We start from the raw sequence: 23138 nt of genomic DNA on the forward strand, positions 1-23138 counted from the left end.
TCTGAAGCATCTACACATTCATCCACTTACTGCTGCTGGACCATTTGATTGTCCTGAGTGCTGATATTCCATGGATGTGTGAAGTTGCTGTACAGAAGGCACTCCGGGAATTTCTTATTTCATAACACAACTTATCTACAATCAATCAAGGTGGCGGGAATCAAGACAAAATGGCGATATTCCAACCTCAGCTTCATGGTTTTTGAGAGTTTGAGTAGAGTCTTAGAGTTTGTGGCATTAACTCAGCTGAAGTTAACATTTGTTTTACCGCCGTATGGCGAAATATCGGTAAATTATGTGATCACTAGGAGGCAATGCATGCTGATGAGTAGCTCTGAAGGTGAAATACAAATCAAAACCTGTCAACAAATAAATGTAAAGGAAAAAAAAATCAAATCAAAGGAGGAAGCAGAAAAATGTTTGTGGTGAAATTCTTGTTTTTTTTTCTATTTAAGTTCATTTGTTTTGTTTTAAAATGTTTTTTAATAATTTTATTTTGTTTCTATATAATTATATTCATATTTTATTTATATTTTATTCACATTTTTATTAAATTATTTATTACTTCATAATTTGTGAAATGTTATTTTTGTTTTTCACATCTCTGCAAAAATGGCAATTAAGATGTTTTTTAATGAAATCAGATTTTATATATTATATTTTATTGGCTGGGTGACCAAGAAGTTCATTTTCCAACCCTGATGCGCACACACACACTCACACACACACACACACACACACACACACACACACACACACAGCCATGCACATTCACACAACCACAGCTCAACTGAACACAAACATCAACACATTGATGTTTGTGTGTGCACATTCCCACAAACGTCAAAAAACACACAGAAGATTGAAATGTGGCGGAAGATTACAATTTGGAGTCTGTGCTTTAAATTCTTGATGAGTTAGAGGAGAAGCAGGGGAAGAGATCAGAGCAGGTGATGTTGTTACAACACCAGCATGACAGTAAAAAACGGCCAATAAAATGTTGAACATTCAGGAGCACATTTACAGCCTAGTGTTGAAAAGGTCTTGAACTGCCTCATTTGATGAATAAGTCAAAAAAACAAAACAAACATGGAGGCTCATATTGGTAACACTTAAGAAGAGAAAGATTAGATGTTGCCAGAAAACCTCTAAGAAAAGCCTTTCCAGCTCTGGAAAAAGATTCTTTGGAAAGATGAAACCAAGAATAACTTGTACCAGAATGAGAGGAAGAGAGGAGTCTGGAGAAGGAAAGGAATGGCTCATTATCCAAAGCCACCACATCATCTGTCAAACATGGTGGAGGCAGTGTTATGGCATGGGCATGAATGGCTGCCAAAGATCTGACTGATAGAAGCAGCAGGATGAATTCTGAAGTGTGTAGTTCTATGCTCTCTGTTCAGATTCAGCCAAATGCTGCAAAACTGACAGGACGACGCTTCAAAGTACAGATGGATAATGACCCCAAACATACTGCGAAAGCAACACAGGAGCTTCTCAAGGCAAAGAAATGGAATATTCTTCAATGGCCAAGTCAGTCGCCTGACCTCAACCCAGTTGAGTCTGCTTTTCACTTACTGAAGACAAAACTGAGGGCGGAAAGACCCACAAACAAGCAGCAATTTAAGGCGGCTGCAGTAAAGACCTGGAAAAGCATCTCAAGGGAGGAAACTCAGCATTTGGTGATTATGACTGCAAAGGATTGTCATCCAAGTATTTGAAATAATCCTTTTATTCATAATGTTGGTTTGTCCAATTACTTCTGAGCCTCTGAAAATGTGGGACTATGTATAAAAATGGCGGTAATTCCCCACTCGCTCACAAGTTCTCCTCCTACACGGAGGGATCAGACACAGCCCCGGTCTACACTGGCAAAGATAACTGTGATTTTACTGAAAATGAACCAAGTGAATCTTTTCCTCCTCATTGCCACAACAAGGAAACAACATTCTTCACACACCATCGTGTTTGGCATTTTAGTACTTAACAAGCCGTAACCACATTGACGGAGGCTGCACAATGCCTGTGGCGATTCCACAATCCTGTCGTGCGAGAATCATCCTTAAAAGTCTCCCTCGTAAATTGGACAGACTGCCATAATTGTATAATCTTATGACTCTGGCAGGCTATATTAAGAAAAGGTGGTAATAATGCAAATGGCTTGAACCCACAAATGCAATGCTTGAACCCCGCCCCACACACACACACACACACACACACACACACACACACACACACACACACACACACCTACACAGACACACACACACACACACACACACACACACACACACAAAAAGGTACCCAATCGAGGCCAAATTCACACGTACAGCCAATTAGTTTGACAGTGTAGAGCTGTGCAGTTGAGAGTAGCAGTCAGTCACTGTTGCATCTCTCTGGAGCTGACAGGGCAGGATAAGAGGGGAACGAGAAGGAATAAAAATAAAAATCTGTTAAGACTCATACTGCATCATGAATTAAAAAATGCACACATTTACATATTCTGTTTGGATAAATGCATGTATTTTCATGGTGCAATCAAAACCCCCTGAATAAATCCAAGCCATCCCTTTCTAACAGTGACTGATACTACGAACACTGTGTTCTGTCCAAATGGCTTTTTATGTGAGGTGGGCTGCCTGTCAGAGCACCAACAGCTCAAAGCTGAGGAATTAATAGCAGCTGGAGAGTATTTGACCGGAGTCATGCAGGTTATTGGCCAACATCTTGACAAGTTAATCACTCTCTAGACATGGCTTCAGAGAACCCTCGACACATGCCAAAAAAGTACCCAAACAATGCCTTTCTGTTGTTTCTTCAGCAAATATTCTTGGTGAGCATGTGATACTGCATGAGCTACTAAACCACAGACCACAGAGACGAGGAAATTAAACAAGAAAATACATGAGGCTCAAAAAGACAAAAAAAAAGTGACACCAGTGGTTTGATTTTGTCTCTGGGATCTAGTAAAGCCAAGTAAATCCAATCTGTCTTGTCGAGTAACAGATGCATCCAGTGTTTTTTTTCGCTGCAGACACTCTCTGACCAGCTGCCACTCCCAGAGCCCTGCCACTGAAAACAGCATTGTTTTTCTTTATTGGAACATTGCTTAGTGACTGGCCTTTTGATATTGGAAAAGAGAGACAGGCCCGTGGCCTTCTCCAAAGTCAATATTTGCCATTTCACAAAAGCAGGAAGAGATGGCAAACTGGCGAGTAGTGGCGGGGCTAATGATGCAGTATAATGGTCATCTACCAATCCAAAAACAAACAAATGGACATGAACATATGCTAAATAAAAAATGAGCCTGGCCATTTTACACGCAGCCGCACAAAAACACGGATGCTCATTTCGATCAGAAGGTGCTTTGAGGCTGAGGTTTCGCCTCGATCGCAGCAAACTCTGAAACGGCTGCTCAGTGTCTCGACCATCCTCGGTCGGCAGGTTGGAGGTAGAGAGTGATGGTCCCCAGGCACTCGCTGCCAAGTCCTGTTTGGGTCACTTGGCTCAGTCATAGTGTCTGTTTGACTGATTGTCCGGCCGGCTGACTGAGGAGACTCCAACTGCCCTGCACCACCTCTCACTCGCCTCCCAGCCATATGCCACACTTGTTTTGTTTTTTTGTTTTTTTTAAATTTCCTTACGGAAGGTCTTTTCAGCTCAAATTAATAGGGTAAGTCTGTGTTTATTACCCTGCCAGGTAGATTCCACTTAAGGAGTATGTCCTCGGCTGGCTGGGCATAAGTTCAGGACACACAGTGTGCTGGATACAGTGAATCTGAACAGGGCTAGTGTTAGGGTTGTTACTGGGGGGAAAAAGCTAGAACATCAAGAATATTTCCATTATTGGGCTCTGGGTTTGAACATATAGTTTCAATACACTGTTTGAACGAGCTGATACTGGATGTCGTAATTTCTTAACAAGGAGAGGTAGTTGGGAAAGTTTGCCTGATAATGTCGTCTCCTCATCCGTGCAGCCTTTTCTTTTGTAAAAGCTGATGTTGTTGTTTAACAAGGCAAAGAGTCTACAGCCACACCGGTGGCTCTGTGAGTATGTACTTTGGCACGTCCATGCGTTGAGTTCACATCGTGATGTTTAGCAGGTGTAGTATTTACACTTGTCACTCTTTTTATTATCTTAGCATGCTTACTTATGATAATTGGCACTGAAAGCAAAGTACGGCAGAGGCTGGCGAGAACCGCTTTAGTTTTGCAGGTGCTTGGTCATAAACCACAATACTGGACAAATTAGAGGGCGACATGAGTCTCTGCACCAAATTTCACCGCAATCAATCCAATAGTTGTCAAGACATTTTACTCAAAACCGCAAATGTCAACCTTATGGCGGCGCTAGAGGAAGAGTCCGATCAGGATCAGTTCACCAGTCAGTAGGATTCCAAGGTTTCTGCAGGTTTATCAAGATCATTTGTTTTAAAAGATATTTTTAATATTACGTAGAATAGAATTTAATAACTGGTTCACAACCATACTGGTCAATGTATGAAAAATACCATTTAGAGCCAGTAGGGATGACAAGGCCTGGATTTATTTACCAAGTGCATGAATTTATTGATACTTATATCACATTTTTGTCAGCACCCCGCAGCTGTATCACAATAATTCATAATTATATCATTAATTAATCATTACACACAACCTGGACCTGGATAAGCGGCAGAAAATCGATGGATGGATTAACCAATGAAAAATAAACTAATTTAAGGTCGACATAGGAATTTTTCCGTGAGGTCAGAGGTCTGGAACAACAGTACCGGCATTGTTCCAGCCAATTCTTTCTAAAATCACATACAAAAAAAAAGAAGCTCACATTTGTTGAAAAAGTACACCAGCAACTCCGTCTTTGTCACTGTGAGCATTTGGTCTCACCATACAGGGTCATCATGGGATCATCTTGTGGTCCACTTTGTTGCCTCCACAGTTTTTGCGTCCCCTAACCCGTCAGGACTGCTAGGAAGTAAACACTCTATTGTTATAATTGGCAATGACATGTTTGACTGTGGCTGGAGCCGTCAACCCACGTTGGCAGGTTTCAGATCTGAAAGACGTGATTTAGTCGGCTACAAGATATTTGATTAATGATGTGGGTTTTAAATGAGACATCCGTTGTCTCGCTCTAATGGTGTGCGCAGAAGGAAACTGAGAGAGTATCATCAACACTGTACAACACTTCGTTGCTACAGGACAGGATTTCTAACAGGACCATGTCGCTGATCCTCTCAGACACATCCTCTTCCTCAATTTACAGGTCTCTTCTGTGTCCCTGTTTATGTATATGTTTGCATCTTTGACAGAATCACACTCTATGGCTATAGGAAATCTGTTTATCCATATGTGTACTGTACGTTTGCCTGCACGAGTTTTTTTTTTTTTTTTTAAACCTGGAGATGAAGGATGCCCTTGGGGAAATCGTGCTCCATCTGGTGACCTCAGGATGCTGTACATCCCACATCAGTGCAGCTTGTCGCTCTTATGGCTGAAAGACGAGGTTGAAGTTTTGGAGCGTTGCAGTGAAACGATCACATCAAGGCCAACACACCGAAAGCTAAACAAGAGCCGACACGGATTTGGGCCCCGTGCCTCTACAGGACGTCTTCATAGTTGTCTACGCGATGCAGTTTCACACCACATATCTGCAGGTTACCTTGGCTGTATGCCATGGCTTCCGCCTCATCAGTATAAAATATAAAGACACCCTCTGATCTGTACAGGTTGGTGGCGCAGTGACTCACACATCATACAGCATTTGGCTTCCAGTTCAAAGCAGCCAACCGCATCTGCTCCTCCGCCTAACACTGCCACTTCGACTCAGAGGTTGAAATGAAGTGATTACAATATGGATGGGAGCCAGGGTTTAAGGCTGTGTGGCTTTTACGGTAGAATAAGGAAATTGTCACTGAAGGCAGAGCTTACTGTTTGCCATAAGGTTTAGTAGTTCGCATAGCTAAAGGTAGAAATACAACCCCGGTTTTGAGCATTTGTATAGTTGTGATGCTTTGCTTTTGCTTTTACATATGGCTGTTTGAAACCTGTAGAAATGAGAAGCTGGGAGATCAGATTTACACTACATGACCAAAAGAGTACAGTCGTCTCATCAAACCCATGGGCACAAATATCCTGCTAGAACTGCCTGCTCTTCTGCAAAGGTTTTCGAGATGTTGAAACCTGGCTGCGGACATTTGCTCCCATTCGGCCAAAAGGGCTTTAGTGAGCTTGGCCACTAATGTTGGGTGATAAGGCCTCGGGTGTGCGGTCAGTGTTCAAGTTCATCGCAAAGCTGTTGGGTGGGATAGAGGTCAGGGCTCTAGTTCTTCCATACCAAACTGGGAAAAGCCATGTCTTTATGGGCCAGGGCCTCGTTTCCCAAAAGCATCTTAAGGCTAAGATAATCGTAAAATCCGTTTTATGAGCCTCCAGCTTAAGAGATATTTCCCAAAAGCATCGTAACTGAAGACACACATTTTATTGGTTTTGTTCATTTTTAAGTCTCTGCTTCTATTTATGTTCTTTCCTAAGTGATGCCTGATGTAAAATGAATGACGATGTTTAAATTAGCAAATAACTGATTTGCAAAATGTATCCGCCAGATTCTTTCATCGTCATCCTCTACCTCTTCTCACCTAAAATCTTCATCTCTTCTGGTTGAAATGCCCCTTTCCTGATGGTACATTTGCAGGTTCCACAGCTTCTCTTTTTCTCTCTATTTATGGTGCCTATGTTGTTTGCCATATGTTTCAATGCAGCAGGGGATTGCGTTCACAATGCATGACCTGCATATTCATTGAACTTACGGGAACTGCCACTGCTTCATTTTAGGTGTAATACGAGCAGCAGCTCAATCAATCAAAGTTTACCTCCCTAAACTTCCATCAGGTAATTTGAATTATAAAAGGCCAGCGAGCTGAAAGCTGCAGACTGTTCACTGCACATTTAGCTTTGTTTTCATACTGAACAATTCCGAGTAGAAAACATTTCTTTGTGTCCTTGTCAACACTTGCACTTTGCGATGTATGTATTTTTAATATAAAGCACAGCTTACAGACTGTCAATTATGCAAAGTTACTGTGAAGTGTTTCAAGCCGTCGTGAACTCTCTTAACTTAAGATCAGTTGTTGAGGATTGAAAACCCCCGTTCTCCCGATATCTGAACCGGAAAGAAAAATGAAAAACTGCCCCAAAACCAAAAGTACACAAAAGTATGTGGATATACTTTGGTCATATGGGGTATTTTACATGTCACTTGTTTTAATGTATCATACTTACACCTATATTTACATCGTGTACAGGACATATACTATAGGGATCCCTTTTATGATAAGTGAAAAAAAGTCACTATTCTTTTTACTAAGGCTTTAAGAGTTGCACTACTACATAATTTTTCTGCACATATATTTATAGACATGTTTGCACAAATGCAGGCCTCTGATCTATGTGTACCTTTGTTTTCATTTTATTTTAATCTGTTGTCTTGTCTAATCTGTTTTCCATGTTTAGTCTGTGACATTTCAAATAACATGTAGCTCATTTTTTCTTTCCTTTTCTATCTATTCAGATGATGGTTTGGGAGTACTTTAGAATTCAGAGAAAATACAATAATTAGTAACTAGCAGTAATGAACTGCTTGACTTAATCCAACATAATAATGTAAATGCACGCTTTTGGAAAGACTGCCCGACTGCAAATGTTTAGCTGCCTTCCAGGATAACAGCCAGAGTTCCCACAGCTAATACAATATGTTATTTTTTTTAATGCATTTATTTGTTTCATTTTGTGTTTTAGGCAGAGACACTTTAGAACTAATACACATAATCCAGCCGCCGCTGAAATTTGTAATATAAAAGAAACAAGGTTTTAGGAAACATTGTGAAGAGAATCTAATAGCTGTTCTATCTGCCCTTTTGATGACACTGTGCAAAGTCCAAAGTCTAATGAAGCCGGAGCTCGGATTCATCTGCTTCCTATTTGAACACATTACTTCAGAGCAGTCTAATGTACCCCGTCACTTCGGCTTCATCACTTTCCTTTGCTGCCATTACAGTCCCAGGCGCAGTCCCTCTCGTCCTGCATGCTCATGTCTTTTGCTTCCCTCATTTCTCACGCACACGGTGACATCCAGATCGACCACCTGGTTTGGTGTCTATTTCTAGCTCTGTCTGCTTCTCTGCCCGTCTGTCTCTCTCTTTCTGCTTCCCTTAGCCGGCCCGTCTGTCAGTTCACCTGGCCGAGGCGCCTCCTCCGCCTCGCTACAACTGAAGAATTGTCCCAATTATGCTTTTGACAAAGCTGAAGTAAAAAGCACGGAGGGTCTAAACGGGTCTGCTGGGCTAAAAGAAGCTGCCGCACACAGAGCTGAAGGATTCATTGTGGATAAAAGATGACAAAATTCAACTTGACATTTTGACACCTGTTCCCTCTGGTTCTGTTCAAGAGCCCCTATAGCACCGACTGGATACTTGGTCCTGGTCTTTTGATTGGCGGCAGAAATTGCATTCAGTGCCATCACCTCTCTCATTATCGGTCCTTGATAGGTGCCGTCAGTTTGTTTGAAAGTGCATGTTTACTTCATGTAATCTATTTGTAGCCATGGTTACTGAACGCAGGAAAGCTGACAAGAGATAAACAGGTGCTGTGTACGGATTGGAAAGGGAATAAAGAATTTTTAAGTAAATTGTGAGACCAAGTTGGCCTCCTCATGAACCTACATGCACAAAATCTACGGGCACTTACAACATTAATCGTTGACTCTATATGCAAATCCCGGTCTCTGGTGTGGTAGCGGTGCACTTTGCACGCCCATCACCCACCCCAACCAGACTGCCGTTACTAAATGCAACGCTTCAGTCACTAAAAAAACAAAAAACAAAAAAACCCCAAACCAATCCGCACCTTCAGAAACAAATCTGCCGTTGCGGATTAGTTGTATATAAACGTAACGTGTCGGAGAAAGGGTTGCATGGTTTCACCTGCAGCCTCAGTAAACCGAGTCACAAGCAGGTGGGTGGTGAAAGCATCCACACTGATTATTTTAAAACAGACAGCCACTGTAAATAATACATGACTGTTTGGGTAGCTATTGATTTCAACTCACCCACTGCGTTTCTGAAGGCAATGTACTGCAGCCAGACAGGCTGTGTGTGTGTGTGTGTGTGTGTGGGATTTAGAGAGTCGGAGAGTAGACATTTATTTTAGCACGTGCATGGGTTTCTGAGCAAAAGAAAACAAAACCCCCTGTAGGACTTCTGATTGCAGTTCCGGGCGCTTTTCACCGTCTAGTGGGAATTATCCATCTGTTAAAGACCCGATTCAGTAAGTGAGCAGAGTTCTCTCTTCATTGATTACCACCTTCATATCATCACTGCGGGTACAGTATAAGTAGAAGGAGGACACTTTTAAATTCAGGAATAATGAAGCGAGCTCTCACCAAAGCCGAGCCCACTTTGCTGAGAGCTCTCTTGATTATAGATGCGCTGAGCAGGGTTCCTAATTGGTGGTTTTATCCATTTTTCTCCCCAATCGCAGTCCATACAACTAATAGACCGGGCCCCGTATAACCTTGAGAGACATATGGCGTGCAAGTCTCAGGTGGATTACTGCAGGTGGGAATCCGTGTCTGAGAGCGTGTTGCAGACTTAGTGAACCAGCAGCGGGGAAGAGGGGAGGAGGAGTAACTGCAGCCATGTCGGAGGTCAGTGGCTGCAGAGAAGAGAGGAAAAAAAAAAAAAAAAAAACCAACATGGCCTCCAGCCTTTCATATGTTTACACATTTCCCTCCATTCAAGATAGGGATCACCAAAGGAGAGCAGGACTGCTGTGAAACTCCCTGCCTGAGAATTTCAAGCAGGCAAAGTCATTGCCCCCTTTTAAAATCCCTCCTCCAAACTTTTTAATCTTACAGCCTTCTCCTAAATGGCTTTTTTGTTGTAATTATTCTTTTGTCAGTTTTACTTCTTATGACTCAGATTTTGACTCTACTTATCCTACTTTTACACTGAAGCACTTTGTTACCATTTTTTTTTTTCAACATCAACTTCAATTTCCAACCCCGTGTCCTAGAAATTACTTTTACTACCAAAATGTTTTGCCAAATACGCTTTGTTGGAAACGTAATCTCTGCATGATGTTCAGAGGAAACGGTTTTTTGGGGGTTTTTTTGCATTTAAAAAGAAAAGAAAAAAGAAAAAAATGAATAAAATGCTAGATCTATTAACGGCAGAAGAGTCGCCAGGAGGTGGTTGCGGTGGAGGGAGGACCTACAAAGCACATGACTGTCACACCAGAGATTTTGTATCCCAAGTCCTATCAGTGGTTTAGGCATCAAAAGCACTTTGTTTAGGGTCAGGAAAAGATGGTGGTTTTGGTTACATGTAAATAACCAGATTGTGTCTGAAGTCACTGTGATTTTTTTTTTCTGTATTAAAATAGTCCACAATCTATCCGGGACCTTAACCAGATGCAGCGAGAGTCTAAACGGAGCCATAAAAAAAGCGCTGTAATGCTGCAGTCACTAATTTCTTCTAGTTGCGTGGGTGGAAAAGGGTAGTTCTTGTGATCTATTTGACGTGTGCTTTTAAAATGTGCGATATGAATAAACCTTAATGGGTTTTCCTTGAAAACCCACGATAGGTCCACCCTTCTCCCCCGTGTCTATCTCCACTCAATTTTCTTTTTTTCATTTCGATCACTTCTGCCATTACCACACCAAACCCTTCATTACCTCCCATATCCTCCTCCAACCCAGCCTGCCAGTCCCATTTTACCCCCCCCCCCATCATCCATGCCTCCCCCACCTCTGTCTCTCTCTGTTTCTACCACTGTCACTCTTTTGCCCAGTGGTGATAAGAGGACGTTGAGCTACAATACAGACACAAACACACTACATTAGGTAACAGTATTAGCTGTGGTCATCCACTCTTTGAATCATCCTTTAATTCTCGTGAATGTTGATGCCATCTTGTCTAATGCAGCCTTGAATCGTGTATTTTAGAGGAGGGGAAAAAAAAAACAACATTTCATGTACTTTCCTATTTTTTTAAAGTGCTCCGTTTTGTGTTATCGGTCCACTGAAAGGAAATGTCAAAATCAAAGTCATTAGCCACTCCGATCATAATCATTTGCCTCATTCGCATTCACTGTACTCACCTCAGCTGTTTTCCCACTCACTCGATATTCCAATTATAATACATTATCTGTGTAACCCAGACCTACATTGAAACCACGACCAGGGTGGTTATTCCGATCTGCCACTAAAGGATTTATCAAGGAGTTCATCTTCACATGAAGCTTTGGCAACAGTTCAACAGGGAAGATCTTTTCCCTCTCACTTCTTCTCTACGGAAATCCTGCTAATGTCCTGCTTCCACGTCTTCATCTACTCCGTCAAATTCCCTTTCGTTCGTTACTGACGACACCATATCCGGCCGATGATTATTCTGCGCACATTCCCGGAGCCAATCAACCTCCTGCCCCATCACGACCTAACGTCTGGAATGTTGGGTCTCTGTAGGTAATATTGTAGAGAGTGCGGTCTAGGCCCGCTCTATATGAAAGGTGCCGCGAGATAACCGTTCTGAGATCTCTTCTGATTTAGCACTATATAAAAATTTATTTCCGCTTTATTCCACCACCACCACCACCACCAACGTCTAGACCCCGGGGGGAATCTTCCTCTGTCCTATCTTCACTGGCCTACGTGTATCAGAGAAGCACACATCAACGGGATCTCTCTGCCATCGTCCTTCTCTGTCAATCTCAATAAATGTTCTTATGCACGCTCCACCGATCTTTCCTTATTTAACTTTTACCCTGAGGACACTCTAAATGCAAAAGACTCATGTTTTCCATTGAAACGTAACTGCAGTGTAGTATTTTCTGAACATGAAGTAGTCTCTCCCAGAGGGCCGTTACTCCACTAATGCTGCTGCAGCAAGTAGCTTCCCCACAATACGTCACTGACCATCTATGGACGCCTTTTGGGACCCTTTTTTTTTTTTTTAAATGAGCCCTATTTCATAGCAGTTCTAACAGTTTCGCTCTAAATATCATATACATACTGAGCTTGTCTTGTTGTGGCCCCGATTCCTTGTAAATAAAGTGGCTACATGTCACCGATTATTTTTTTCTTTTTAATATACAGTAGAACAATAAATTAATGCCATTTTCAGATTCGTGTGAAATGTCTCACCAGCTGTTGGGTGGATTGACACGGACTAATACAGACGTTGGTGGTTCACGATGAGACGATGCCTCCTAATAAATTCGGTGATTCTTTGACTTTTTAGTTGGGGCCGTCATCCGGTTAAAATTTCAACATAATACGGATTGGTTTACGACCAAAAACAGGACCTACATAACTAATGACATCTGCATTTGGGATGGACTGAGCAAACTTTTTCTATCCCATACCTGCTTACCAAATTCAACATCTGTATGCATCAGTCATTTTTGTGCCAGACGACGTGAAGGCAGAGCCCTAAAAACACTAAGAACACAGGTCGGCAGACCGCTGTGACTAACTGAATGTAACGGAGCTGTAACACTTGCTTTTACGACGACGTTTTCAAAGAAACCGTATTTATTTCGATCGGTCACATCATCACTGGTACCAGGTCCGCTAAATAACTTCAGTGTCGACACAGATGTGCTTTGTTTTTCGTGCCAATTGGCAAAAAGGCTGCATGCTAACCTGCTAACCTAAGATGCTGACCATGGTAGAAAAATTACTGCCAAACCTCAGCATGTTAACGTTTTCACTGTGAGCGTGTCGCCATGCTGACATAACCATTTAGTTCAAAGCAGTGTTGTGCCTGAGTACACCTCACGGAGCTGCTAGCATGGCTGTGTTTTGTGCTTTTTATCTGGTGTAAAATAAAATGGGTGTAGCTTGCTAATACCATAAAGTCCCAGAGCCAAGCCTAGCCATTATCAGGCCTATCATTATATCTGCTCCTGCCTGACAAGGAGCCAGGAGGGGGTTTAAGCACAAAGCGCCACGGGGGAAAACACACACCTGAGACACCGCGATGCTTCAGCGCTAATCTGTGCTTTCAAACATACACGCAGGCACAGACGCACACAGATACACAAACACAGGGCGGAGCGCAGCGGTGACAGTCGTCCTCCCTGCAGCCCAGAGCCGTGTACACTCATTTTCTCACTTACACTTATGCACGTACGGACACGTGCGCAAAATGATGTGAACAACAAGAGGAGAGGACGAGAGGCAACTAATGAAAGACGGAGGAAGGAGGAAGGAGCAGCCAGGGACGGAGGGTGGAGAAGAGACGGATGTTCGATAATTTGACAGTTATCTCAGCTGTTAGAGATGGATCGAGTGTAATATACCTTACTTCTCTGTGACTGGAGCAAATGGGCTTTGTGACAAAGTGAGTTGAGTGTGATAAGAATGAGAAGATGGAAATGAAACAACTTGAAAAAGAAAGAAAATACTGCGATTTCTTTATCTGTAAAACGAGGAGCATTTCTGGTTTTCGTTGTGTTATGAAATTAAGCCCACTTTCCGTCCAAGCAACACTTATTGATTTGCTACTAATTCATTTTCTGCAAGCTAAAGGATTCTTTAGCAAATCCCTGACATTTGAGCTAAAGCGGAAACATAAAGACTTCAGTTTCCCGGCAGATATGATCTGATTCTATTTTGAAAAGTGGGTAGGTGTAATAGATGAACTGGGAATGAACAGTTTGACACCAAAGGGTTCGTGGAACATTTGATGACCGTATATTTGCATTTTGAACAAAAATAAAATGTAAACATCTGAGTTTTGTCATTTGCTTTTCAAAAACACAGCTCAGTCTCTCTGTAGAAGCACTTTTCTCTAGAACAGTAAAGGTAACACCTTCAACGACGACAGTACAGTAACGACATTCATCATCACGCCAGGAATCATTTTGTTGGCCCTTCTTCATACAGTTAAATCTCAGTCTGGAGTCCAACCGAAGCATGAGAGAAGGAGAGGACGCTAGCAGGCTGGAGGCAGCTCATGCACAGTGCCGGTCCACCAATTTGTCCATGTGATCAGCAGGGCTCAGGCCCTAACCTGATTAGGACCGAGCCAAGACCCACTCAATTAATAGGACCACTTGACTCGTGTAGGCCCGCACAGCTGCCGCCTTTTCTAGGGAGGACGGCAGCAGATGAACACTGACTGAAGTATGCACGAGGTTCACGCGAGTCTTCAGAAGACTCCGTCGTCTCCGCGCTCTCGCTCCCCAGTTAACTCCAGCGCGCCAGTTGTACGTATTACCAAACTCAAAATGACGATTTGAACGAGAACTCTGCAGGAATCCGCCGATTACAGAATGACATATGAATACTGGTCATGAGAGGCGTCCACAAGTAATGACCTTCCTCCAAGTGTGTGATTCAGCAACAGTCACATGCACTTTTCTCACATCGTCACTCTCTCAGGTCGGTCAAGTCTGCACAAATCTAAACTTTGGGCTTCGTTTAATGTCGGTGACCTTCTGTGTACTGATGCCGCTGCCGTACAGGAAGTCACTCTGAACGAGAGCGGCACGTCCTGCGAGTCGAATGCGAAGAAAATTATCTGCACGGTGCAAATCCCTGCTGTACTGTCACTCTACGGTGAAGTGGTACCACTTTGACAACCGGCGTGCAGATTAGGGCTCCAACTAACAATTATCTTCCGTTATCGATTCATTTGTCTTTTTTTTTTTTTAAGTTAATCAATGAACTGTTTAGAGTATAAAATGTCAGAATATGGTGAAATTTTCCAGAACACAAGGTGACATCTTCACATCGCATTTTCTGTGAGACTAACAGTCAACAACAGAGATATTCAGTCCACAATGATATAAAATAGAGAAGAGAGAAAAGCTGCAAATACTCCCGTAGGACAAGCGGAAACGGGCAAGTGTGTGGCATTTTCGCTTGAGAAACACCTTGAAGGATTAATTGATTACTGAATTTTCTGTCAGTCGACTAATTGTTCAGTTGACTAATCGTTACGGGCCTCGCACAGATGCTAAACCTATTAAGCGAACCGGCTACGTGCCAGGACGAACCCATCCGCGCTAAACACAGCTTCTTGGTCAGTGTCAATATAGAAAGTCACCGTTTCCAGCACCAGCTGCATTCATGCAGTCAGGGCAGGACACAGGGCTCCCTGGTCATAGAAACTGATTCCAGTAGAATAAACCCACTTTAAATCTGTGGAAAACAGAAAGAACTTTTATCAGTTTGGTAAATAACATCAGCAGGAGACAAAAAGTTTGCTCGCTTCCCTACTTTCAGGTTTGACAGCGACAGAGCTGACATTAAAATTTGCTAGCCCCTAAGCATCCGTCGATAGATTAGCCCTTTGGAAATATCGGCAAGGTTTCCATCAGGCAATCGAAGCCCTCGCTGGAGCCTGTGAAATTCCCCCATGCAGACGCTTCCTCTCTCCCTCTAAGATGCTGATATTGTCCTGTGCCTGTGGCCAGCTAGCGTTAGGCCTGCACTCTTTCCGCCTCCCCTGCTACTGGGCGTCACGCTTGAGCCACGACAAGTGCAGCCAGCAGTGGAGAAAGCGCTGTTGGAGCCCAGCGGACCTGGAGTCACACGCGAAAACGCAGCGGTGAGCGTGTCTCGTCTGATGGCAGCAAGTTTTGAAACCAGCCTCCTCTGCCCTGAACGTGAAACCCGAGGGGGCCGAGACATTTCCGAGAGCAACGCCAGCGTTGGCAGATTCCACATTCAGTCGACTGTGACACGTAGAAACAATGGAGCAGCTGCAGAAAGCAGCTAATAGTCTTCAACGACACAAAAACTGGGCGCTTCCAGGTCTGGTTCTGGCAGAGATGAGTGTCTTCTTAAAGTAATCGTGATTTCCATTTGATTCACAACCAAGCAAAAAAGCCTTTTCCCAGAAATACAAGGCAGGATTCACACTCAGCTTCCATCAAATCCACAGACAGACACACGACCGGCCTCCTCCTCCCCTCTCACCTAGGAGCCTGGTTACACCAGGGACTAATGTCACGCCATTTAAAAACACATACCTGCGCGTTTGGATGGATTTTTAGACATCCACAAATCCCCCCTCCTCCCACAATGGTAGCTACACACACAAACACACACACACACACTCCCGCCCTCCCCACCCCCACAGCCGCTCATTTCATCCCCCTCCTCCTCCTCCTCCTCTGACAAGCAGAAAGGCCACGATGAATTCATGACATCTATGCGCGTTAATTACAGTGACTGCACATGTGCTGCTGGAGATGTGTAATTATCAGCACTCGGGCAAACGGGCGGCCTGTGTTTCAGCCCCTCAAAGACAAGTAGCTACGCTTAGACCACTGCTTTACATGACCAGGGCTAATCTGCGGGAGGCGAAAGAGAACAGGATCACTTCCGTTCTTCTGTTGTGCATTTGCGCCGTACCCAAGCGTTTGATCTGAATAGTGCAGGCTCCGGGATTACAGTGTTTGAGACCCGAAGTATTTGTGGACTCCGTCATGTGACACCTAACAGCGGCGAGATGAGTGTGAAGACAAAGGACAATAAAAGCAGAGAGGAGCTGCGAGTAAGGCTTCGGGGTGTCTGCTGTGGGGATGAGGAAAAGCAGAGACAAAACTAACCGCTCACTTTGCCTTTCAAAACTGGAGCATTTGAATATTCTGTAGACGAGAGGCACACGTGAAGCTGCTGGGGATCGTCCCTTTCCCGGCGAGAGCAGAGGCCTTGGGAAAACCTTGAGTGACATGGGGGTCTTGGAGAGACTTGCTGGCTGCGTGGTCGAATAACCCCCCCCCGCACACACACACACACACACACGCACACACACACACACACACACGCACACACACACACACACAAACTCCCATGGCCCTGACTGGTCGACGCAGGAGGAGAGACAAACGGCTCCAACGCCATATAAGCATCTCTCACCCGCCCACCCACCCGGCATGAGCCCCAAACACACACGGGCTGCTCGTGGCATCTGTTCACAAGACCCCCCCCCCCTCTCCCCGGCATCACTTCAGCTGTTGTGACAGGGCGCGGAGTGAAGGACCGCGAACCGCAGCCTCTCCGGTGGCCGCGCTGACTGAGGCACACGACACGCCGCGGAGCCTGGACGTGCGCACCGGACGCACACGGTGGAACGAGCTACGACCGCAGGCTCTGTCGCATTGGAAAACACGTTGGCATTTGAATATTGGGAGGAACGGGCTCTCTGTGCACATGTGGGCCACCGTGTGTGCAGGTTATAAAACTTGTGGGCCAAACCCTAATCAGCTCCATTGTGTTTTGTTGGAGGCCCGTCGTGCGGACGCGTGGCCTGACCTCGTCTCGTGCAGCCAGGTGCAGATCGTATCTCCCGAGGAAACACGAGAGACATGAACACGTACCGAGGAGACTAGTCCCTTTACTCGCGAGGCGTGTGAGTGAAAAGGTGAATATTTTCTTAACTTTCAAAGTTTCACCTTAGAGAAACATCCTGAAACACTCCCACTGTTAGATGTGAATCCAAACACAGGCGCGGTGTGTGTATTCCGTTCAGTGAGGTTTTTTATTTCGAAACGTGTGTTTTGGGGGGAAACAACAGTTGACATGAGGTAAGCTACGGTTCAGCTGTGCGGAGCAGGTAACGGGGATCATCGGAAGGCTCGTTTGTTACTCACGGGTGCCATCGAAGCGGGTGGCGATGGTGTCCAGGAAGGTGTTTTGTGGGGCCAGCAGCCCTCTCATCACCGGCATCCTGCTCCGGGTCGACTGGGTCCTCCGGCCTCGGCGCCCTGGAGCAGCGCTGGACTCCTGCTCAGACCCGAAACTAGGCAGGAAGCGAGAGGTGCCCGGTGCGCATCCCAGCCCCTGGAGAAGCGCACCGATCCGAGAAACGCGCGGTGGCTCCACCTTGGCACCGCGGGGGTTGTGACCATAATCAACTCAGCAGAGAGCGAGTATTGACCGTGGGATGCACCTGTGCACCTTCCAACGGCGGGCGGGGGGAAAAGAAGAGGAAAGGAAAGAAAAAAAAAGAAAAAGAAAAAGAAAATGTCGTGTGTTCGCCAAAAGCAAGAGCGCCGGAGAGAGATGAGGATGGATGGAGAGACTGCAAGTTTTGGTGCTGATGGTGCGTGGAGTGAAGCTTATAACAGCAAGCTCCTCCTCGTCTCGCTCTCCCTCTCCCTCTCCCTCGTTGCGTGGTTATCTTGCCACAACCGAGAGCAGAGTCACATGACGCCTTTCAGGTCTTGCCATGCTGGGGTCCGTTTTCAAAGTGGAGGTGGGGAGACAACAAAGAGATGCCCCCCCCGGTCAGATCTGCACCGCTCTGGGTAGAGGAACCCGCGGCGGGGGCCGAGAGCCTCTTGGGCTTCTTTTTCTGAGATTGCTGCTCGCAGCCTGGATGGATCAGAGAATTCCACCGTTTTCTGCAGTGTCCTCGATTCTGTTTCTAAGTTAGAAAAATGGCGTGGAATGCACCACGCAAGGCCTTTCAGTCCATTCTAAACAAAATAAAATAAAAATAAACACCAGAAAACACAGGAGCCCGCCGGGGCCGACTCCCCTGCTCGCGTCTCGCCTCTCCTCAGGACCACATGGCTCCGTGCGGTTGGAGATGTAGGAAGCCGCTCGGGCCTCGTTGCACGGTGAAATCCTGCCACCTTCTGGTTACAGGACGCAAGTTGGAGCGATTAGAACATACAGGGTGTACATTTTTGTTAACCTGTTAACAATCTGGTTTGGACATTAAAGGGATAGCATTTTAAAGTTCGAGTTAATTCTCCTGTGGGCTGTAAAACATGTAAAGTGTATGGGTGCATCAGAAACCTGGAATCAAAAAGTGCCACAACCTGAGCTCAGTGTTATTTGACATGGTAGCAGCATTCCACAAACTTTAAATATGTTATTTAAAACATGGAGGAAACATTACAAGGATTCTCATTTTGGCCCCTGCAGTATTTCAGGATTTTTTGGGTTTGAAAAACACTTATTTGAAGAACGCACCTGCTTTTCGAGTGTGCTCATGGCAAGTGGCCTGTTCGGAGAGACATCTCGACGCTGACGGTGTCACTGGGGGACAACCTTTGCACTACGCAGGACAGAAGTCGCTCTGCCAGTCCCAGGCAAGCAGCTCCCCCCTTCGGGACTGTTGGTCAACACTTGGCACCTTGTGACCTCCACCTGTTACGTTTTCACCCGTGTCTGTCTGTTGGTTTGTTTGTTGGCTTATCTGTCGGCAGGATAACGCAAACGTCCCCAACCGAGTTGCACCAAACCTGAGGTGGGGGGGGGGCAGATCCAGATCATTTACCCTGAATTTTATTTTTTTTCCTCTGAAGTCTGGTGCATGTCGTTTGGCCTTAGCGCAGGTTTGCACTAAGGTCAGTGCCATTCTAGTTTAACCATGTGCTTGCTTTAATGGTTTCCCCGAAGACAGCAGAGCTGAGGATGTCTTGTGTGCCGACAGGTCTTCGATCGGGAGGCCGGTTTTGTGTAAATCTTGCCAAACCTGCTCCGTGACATTCGCTGGTGTAGCTTGTGTTTATTTTGGTTCTAACAAAAGCCCCTCAAAAAAAATAGTTTAGGTGTAAAAACCGCAAAACTATAGTCTAATCTTACTGAAGTCAACTGCGTGAAGAGTATGTAGGACTTTAATTTAGTTAAGACTTTTTTTGGAGTTAATATTGTGCTCACAACAAAACAAAAAAAAGAAAAAACTCCTAATGGACACACAGAAAACCTGGGGTCAGGTACTATTATTCCAGCAGGGGACTTCTGGATGGTCCGCACAGCATATAATGAAGCAGCCATTTGTAGCCTGCTGCCTGCTCTACGCTAATGGGAACCCGCGGGGGAGGACACGGTGCATTCACAGCGCAGCAGAGCCCGGTGGGTGGAGGCTGTCAGCCCCATGAACGGACCGATCTGCTAGTTGCTGTTTCCTCACAATGTAACATGAATTTAAATAAGGTTAACCAGGCGGCTGTGCGAAACGGATTCCGTGTTCGTGGAGGTGAAGTAATGGGCCAAAAAAAAAAAGTCATCAAAAAAATAGAGGCATGAGCTGTGGACATGTATCTGAAATGAATAAGCTTTGTGAGCTGGGGGAATTTTATATTCATACTTATAATGGCATCGTCCTTTAAAAAGACACAAATGGTGACGTAAAAACTTTGGCAAAGTTTGTATTTCTGGACTTGAAACGGCCTGATGTCACACACAGGAACAAAACAGTGCCCATTTCATGAAGAAACGTGGCTTACGCTTGCACACCTCTTGTCAGCATCGAAGCTTATAGAGGCTGCGGTGCAAAGCCTTTCACCTAATTCAAATACGATATCGGAGGCTAAAGATGACAAACCCCCCCAACACTTACTGACAGGTTATATAGACAGAAGTCAAAACGAGATGCCCGTACCAAACGCGCGCCCCTCTTATCCATCGGATCAGAGATGACCTGCAGTGTTCTCCGCCAAGGTGCTTCGTCACAGCGCAGCTTTAACCCGGGGCAAGGACGAAACGGCGCCGACAAACAGCCGCGTTCGCGTTCAGGCAAACATTAACCTCTGCCTCTTGCGGATGAAAAGCGCGACAACAGGGAGCAGGACGGGGTGTGTTTTGACTCGCCCGGTTCGGGCTCCACCGTTTTTTTCACGGTGACATAAAGTGTTCAACAAAACGGCAGTGGCTGCACGGGGAAACTTGCTAACCGTCCCTGTCTCATTTGATTTACGTTGTTAACTTTCTGTTCTTTTCCTCGAGGAGGAAAACCGCTGTGACCCCCCTTCATGTCTGGTTTTGCCCTGGAGTCCTGAACCTTCACATGGACAAAAACCCTCATCTCTCTAATCCAGGTGTACCAGCTACACCTCCGACGCGCTTCCTTCCCCAGCAGCGCAATACCGCCTCTGACCGCGCGGGCTGCCTGTTTTCCTAGGGGGCGCTGTTCCACCAGGCTAATTTAACTCTGTCGAAGCAGCCAAATGAAAATATCCGGGCAGCAAACTTTTATTTTCTTATTTCTTCAAAGGAATTTGACTTTATGTGAAAACTATTGAGTCTTTTAAACTATTAATCCTCATTAGTTGTTTATTCATCTAAATATTTTTTTTAAAATAAAATTGTTTTTGCAAAATATTTAAATAATTATCATGGACTATTAAGCTTTTTTTTTTTTTACTTTATTCATTTTTCTCTACTTTTTGTTTTATTTTTTATGTAATATTCATCATTGCTTTCATTTGTTCATTGAAACTGTTGAAAAAAGACAAAAAACAAATGAAAATAGGAAAATAATAGTTATAATTAAATAGAAATAAATAATAATTTACAGCATTTTGTCATTGCTAAAAAAAGGGGAAAAAAACATAAGACAAAAACGATATGACATTACATAGTGCATCTAATTTTATCCAAAATTAGGGATCTTTTCTACTGTGTTTGTTTTAAGGAGTTGAATAAATTTTTTACGGTAATCCTAAAACAGTCCGCTCTTCGGCTTGGAGCTAAATAACCTTGATTTATAGATGTGGAACAGATATTTAATGGAATCATCAAATAAAGAGTTTCCAGTATTACAATCCAAAAACAAGAACACTGCCTCCTGAACTTCCATCGGTTCAGAGAAGGCAGTGAAGGCAAGAAGATAAGAACAGGTTGATCTGGCAAATTCCTCAGAGACATCTTTGAGGACCTTTAGTGGTAACCGGTAATAACCAGATCCACCGCAATTACCAGTTAGCATACAGCCTAGTGACTCAGGAACCAATGAAAGCAGACAAAACATTGACTGAAGTAGCCCAGCGATACCTGTTGATCAGTAATAAACCAGAGAGGAAAGTTTTCTTGAAATAATGACTGGAAAAATATAATCGTCCTGCAGGACACTTTGTTGGTTAAGAAAAAGACGTAAGTTGCAAATTCCAACTTCCGTTAAGTTCCAGTGAGATGTGGCAGAGGGTACGTCTGCAAATTCAGGTAGGGATGTTTTGGCGTAGGCAGTGGACCCAAAAACATCTTTAAAAGAAAAAAAAATTTCGTTTTTACTTGCATTCTCCTTTGTTATTAGTTAAATTGTAGAGTAAGAGGTGACAGTTGGCTTATTAGTATCAGAGCTTCTGTATGAAGTAACTGTCAACTAGAAAGTCAATCAAAAGACACGCAACACTACCACAAAGAGACACAAAACTACCACAGTGACGCAAAACTACCACAGAGACGCAAAACAACCAAAGACACAAAACAACCAAAGACACAAAACAACCACAAAGAGACACAAAACAACGACAGACACAAAACAACCACAAAGAGACACAAAACTACCACAAAGAGACACAAAGAGACACAAAACAACCACAAAGAGACACAAAACTACCACAGAGACACAAAACAACCACAGAGAGACACAAAACTACCACAAAGAGACGCAAAACAACCACAGAGACGCAAAACAACCAAAGACACAAAACAACCACAAAGCAACAGAAAACTACTACAAAGAGACGCAAAACTACCACAAAGAGATTTAAAAGAACCACAAAAGACACAAAATGACCATAAGAAATGCAAAACTAGCACAAAGAGACACAAAATAACCAGACACAAAACTACCAATAAGAGACAAAACTACCAAAGAGACAACACCGACCACAAATATGCACAGAACAACCACAAAGAGACACAAAACCACCACAAAGGGATGCAAAAGAACAACAAAGAGACACAAAACTACCAATAAGAGAGAAATCTGCTACAAAGAGACACAAAATGACCGAAAACACGGTGGTTGCATCGTTTGTGTCTCTGTCAGTGCGGGTGTCTTGCTCCCTTTTGGGGAGGGGTGGGGGTCCTTGACATGGCTATGCCCAGGAGCCCATTGTCTCTTATTCCGTCCAAGAGTTTCGTGTGTTATAACGGTACAAAAGGAAACATACAACTATGGAAATAAAACATCAAGCACGACATTAAACAACTTGTCTCGAGGGATTATGAAATCAATTTTTAAGTTCGAACCAATTTTTCCGTGAGACATCTCCAGTCTATGTGGCGTTTTGCAGACTCCGCCCACCCCCCCTGAGCCTGCTGTGTGAGCTTATCTGATTGGCTGCGAGGTTGTGCTCTCTCCTCCGATTGGCCGATATCCACTTCCAGG

The 23138-nt window shown here is 44.2% G+C and overlaps 1 protein-coding gene across 1 annotated transcript in view; it reads right to left on the bottom strand.

Annotated features, from left to right (window-relative positions):
- The window catches only part of kcnh3 (potassium voltage-gated channel, subfamily H (eag-related), member 3), a 128239-nt gene extending 110450 nt beyond the window's left edge, over positions 1–17789 (bottom strand). The window contains exon 1 of the mRNA XM_040148481.1: positions 17662–17789. Coding sequence (XP_040004415.1) covers positions 17662–17737 — 76 coding nt within the window. The 5' untranslated portion in view covers positions 17738–17789. The remainder of the gene's footprint in view (positions 1–17661) is intronic.
- Positions 17790–23138: the final 5349 nt, after the last annotated feature.

The sequence above is a fragment of the Xiphias gladius genome, chromosome 16, assembly GCF_016859285.1.
Source record: "Xiphias gladius isolate SHS-SW01 ecotype Sanya breed wild chromosome 16, ASM1685928v1, whole genome shotgun sequence".
Classification (NCBI taxonomy): Eukaryota; Metazoa; Chordata; class Actinopteri; order Istiophoriformes; family Xiphiidae; genus Xiphias; species Xiphias gladius.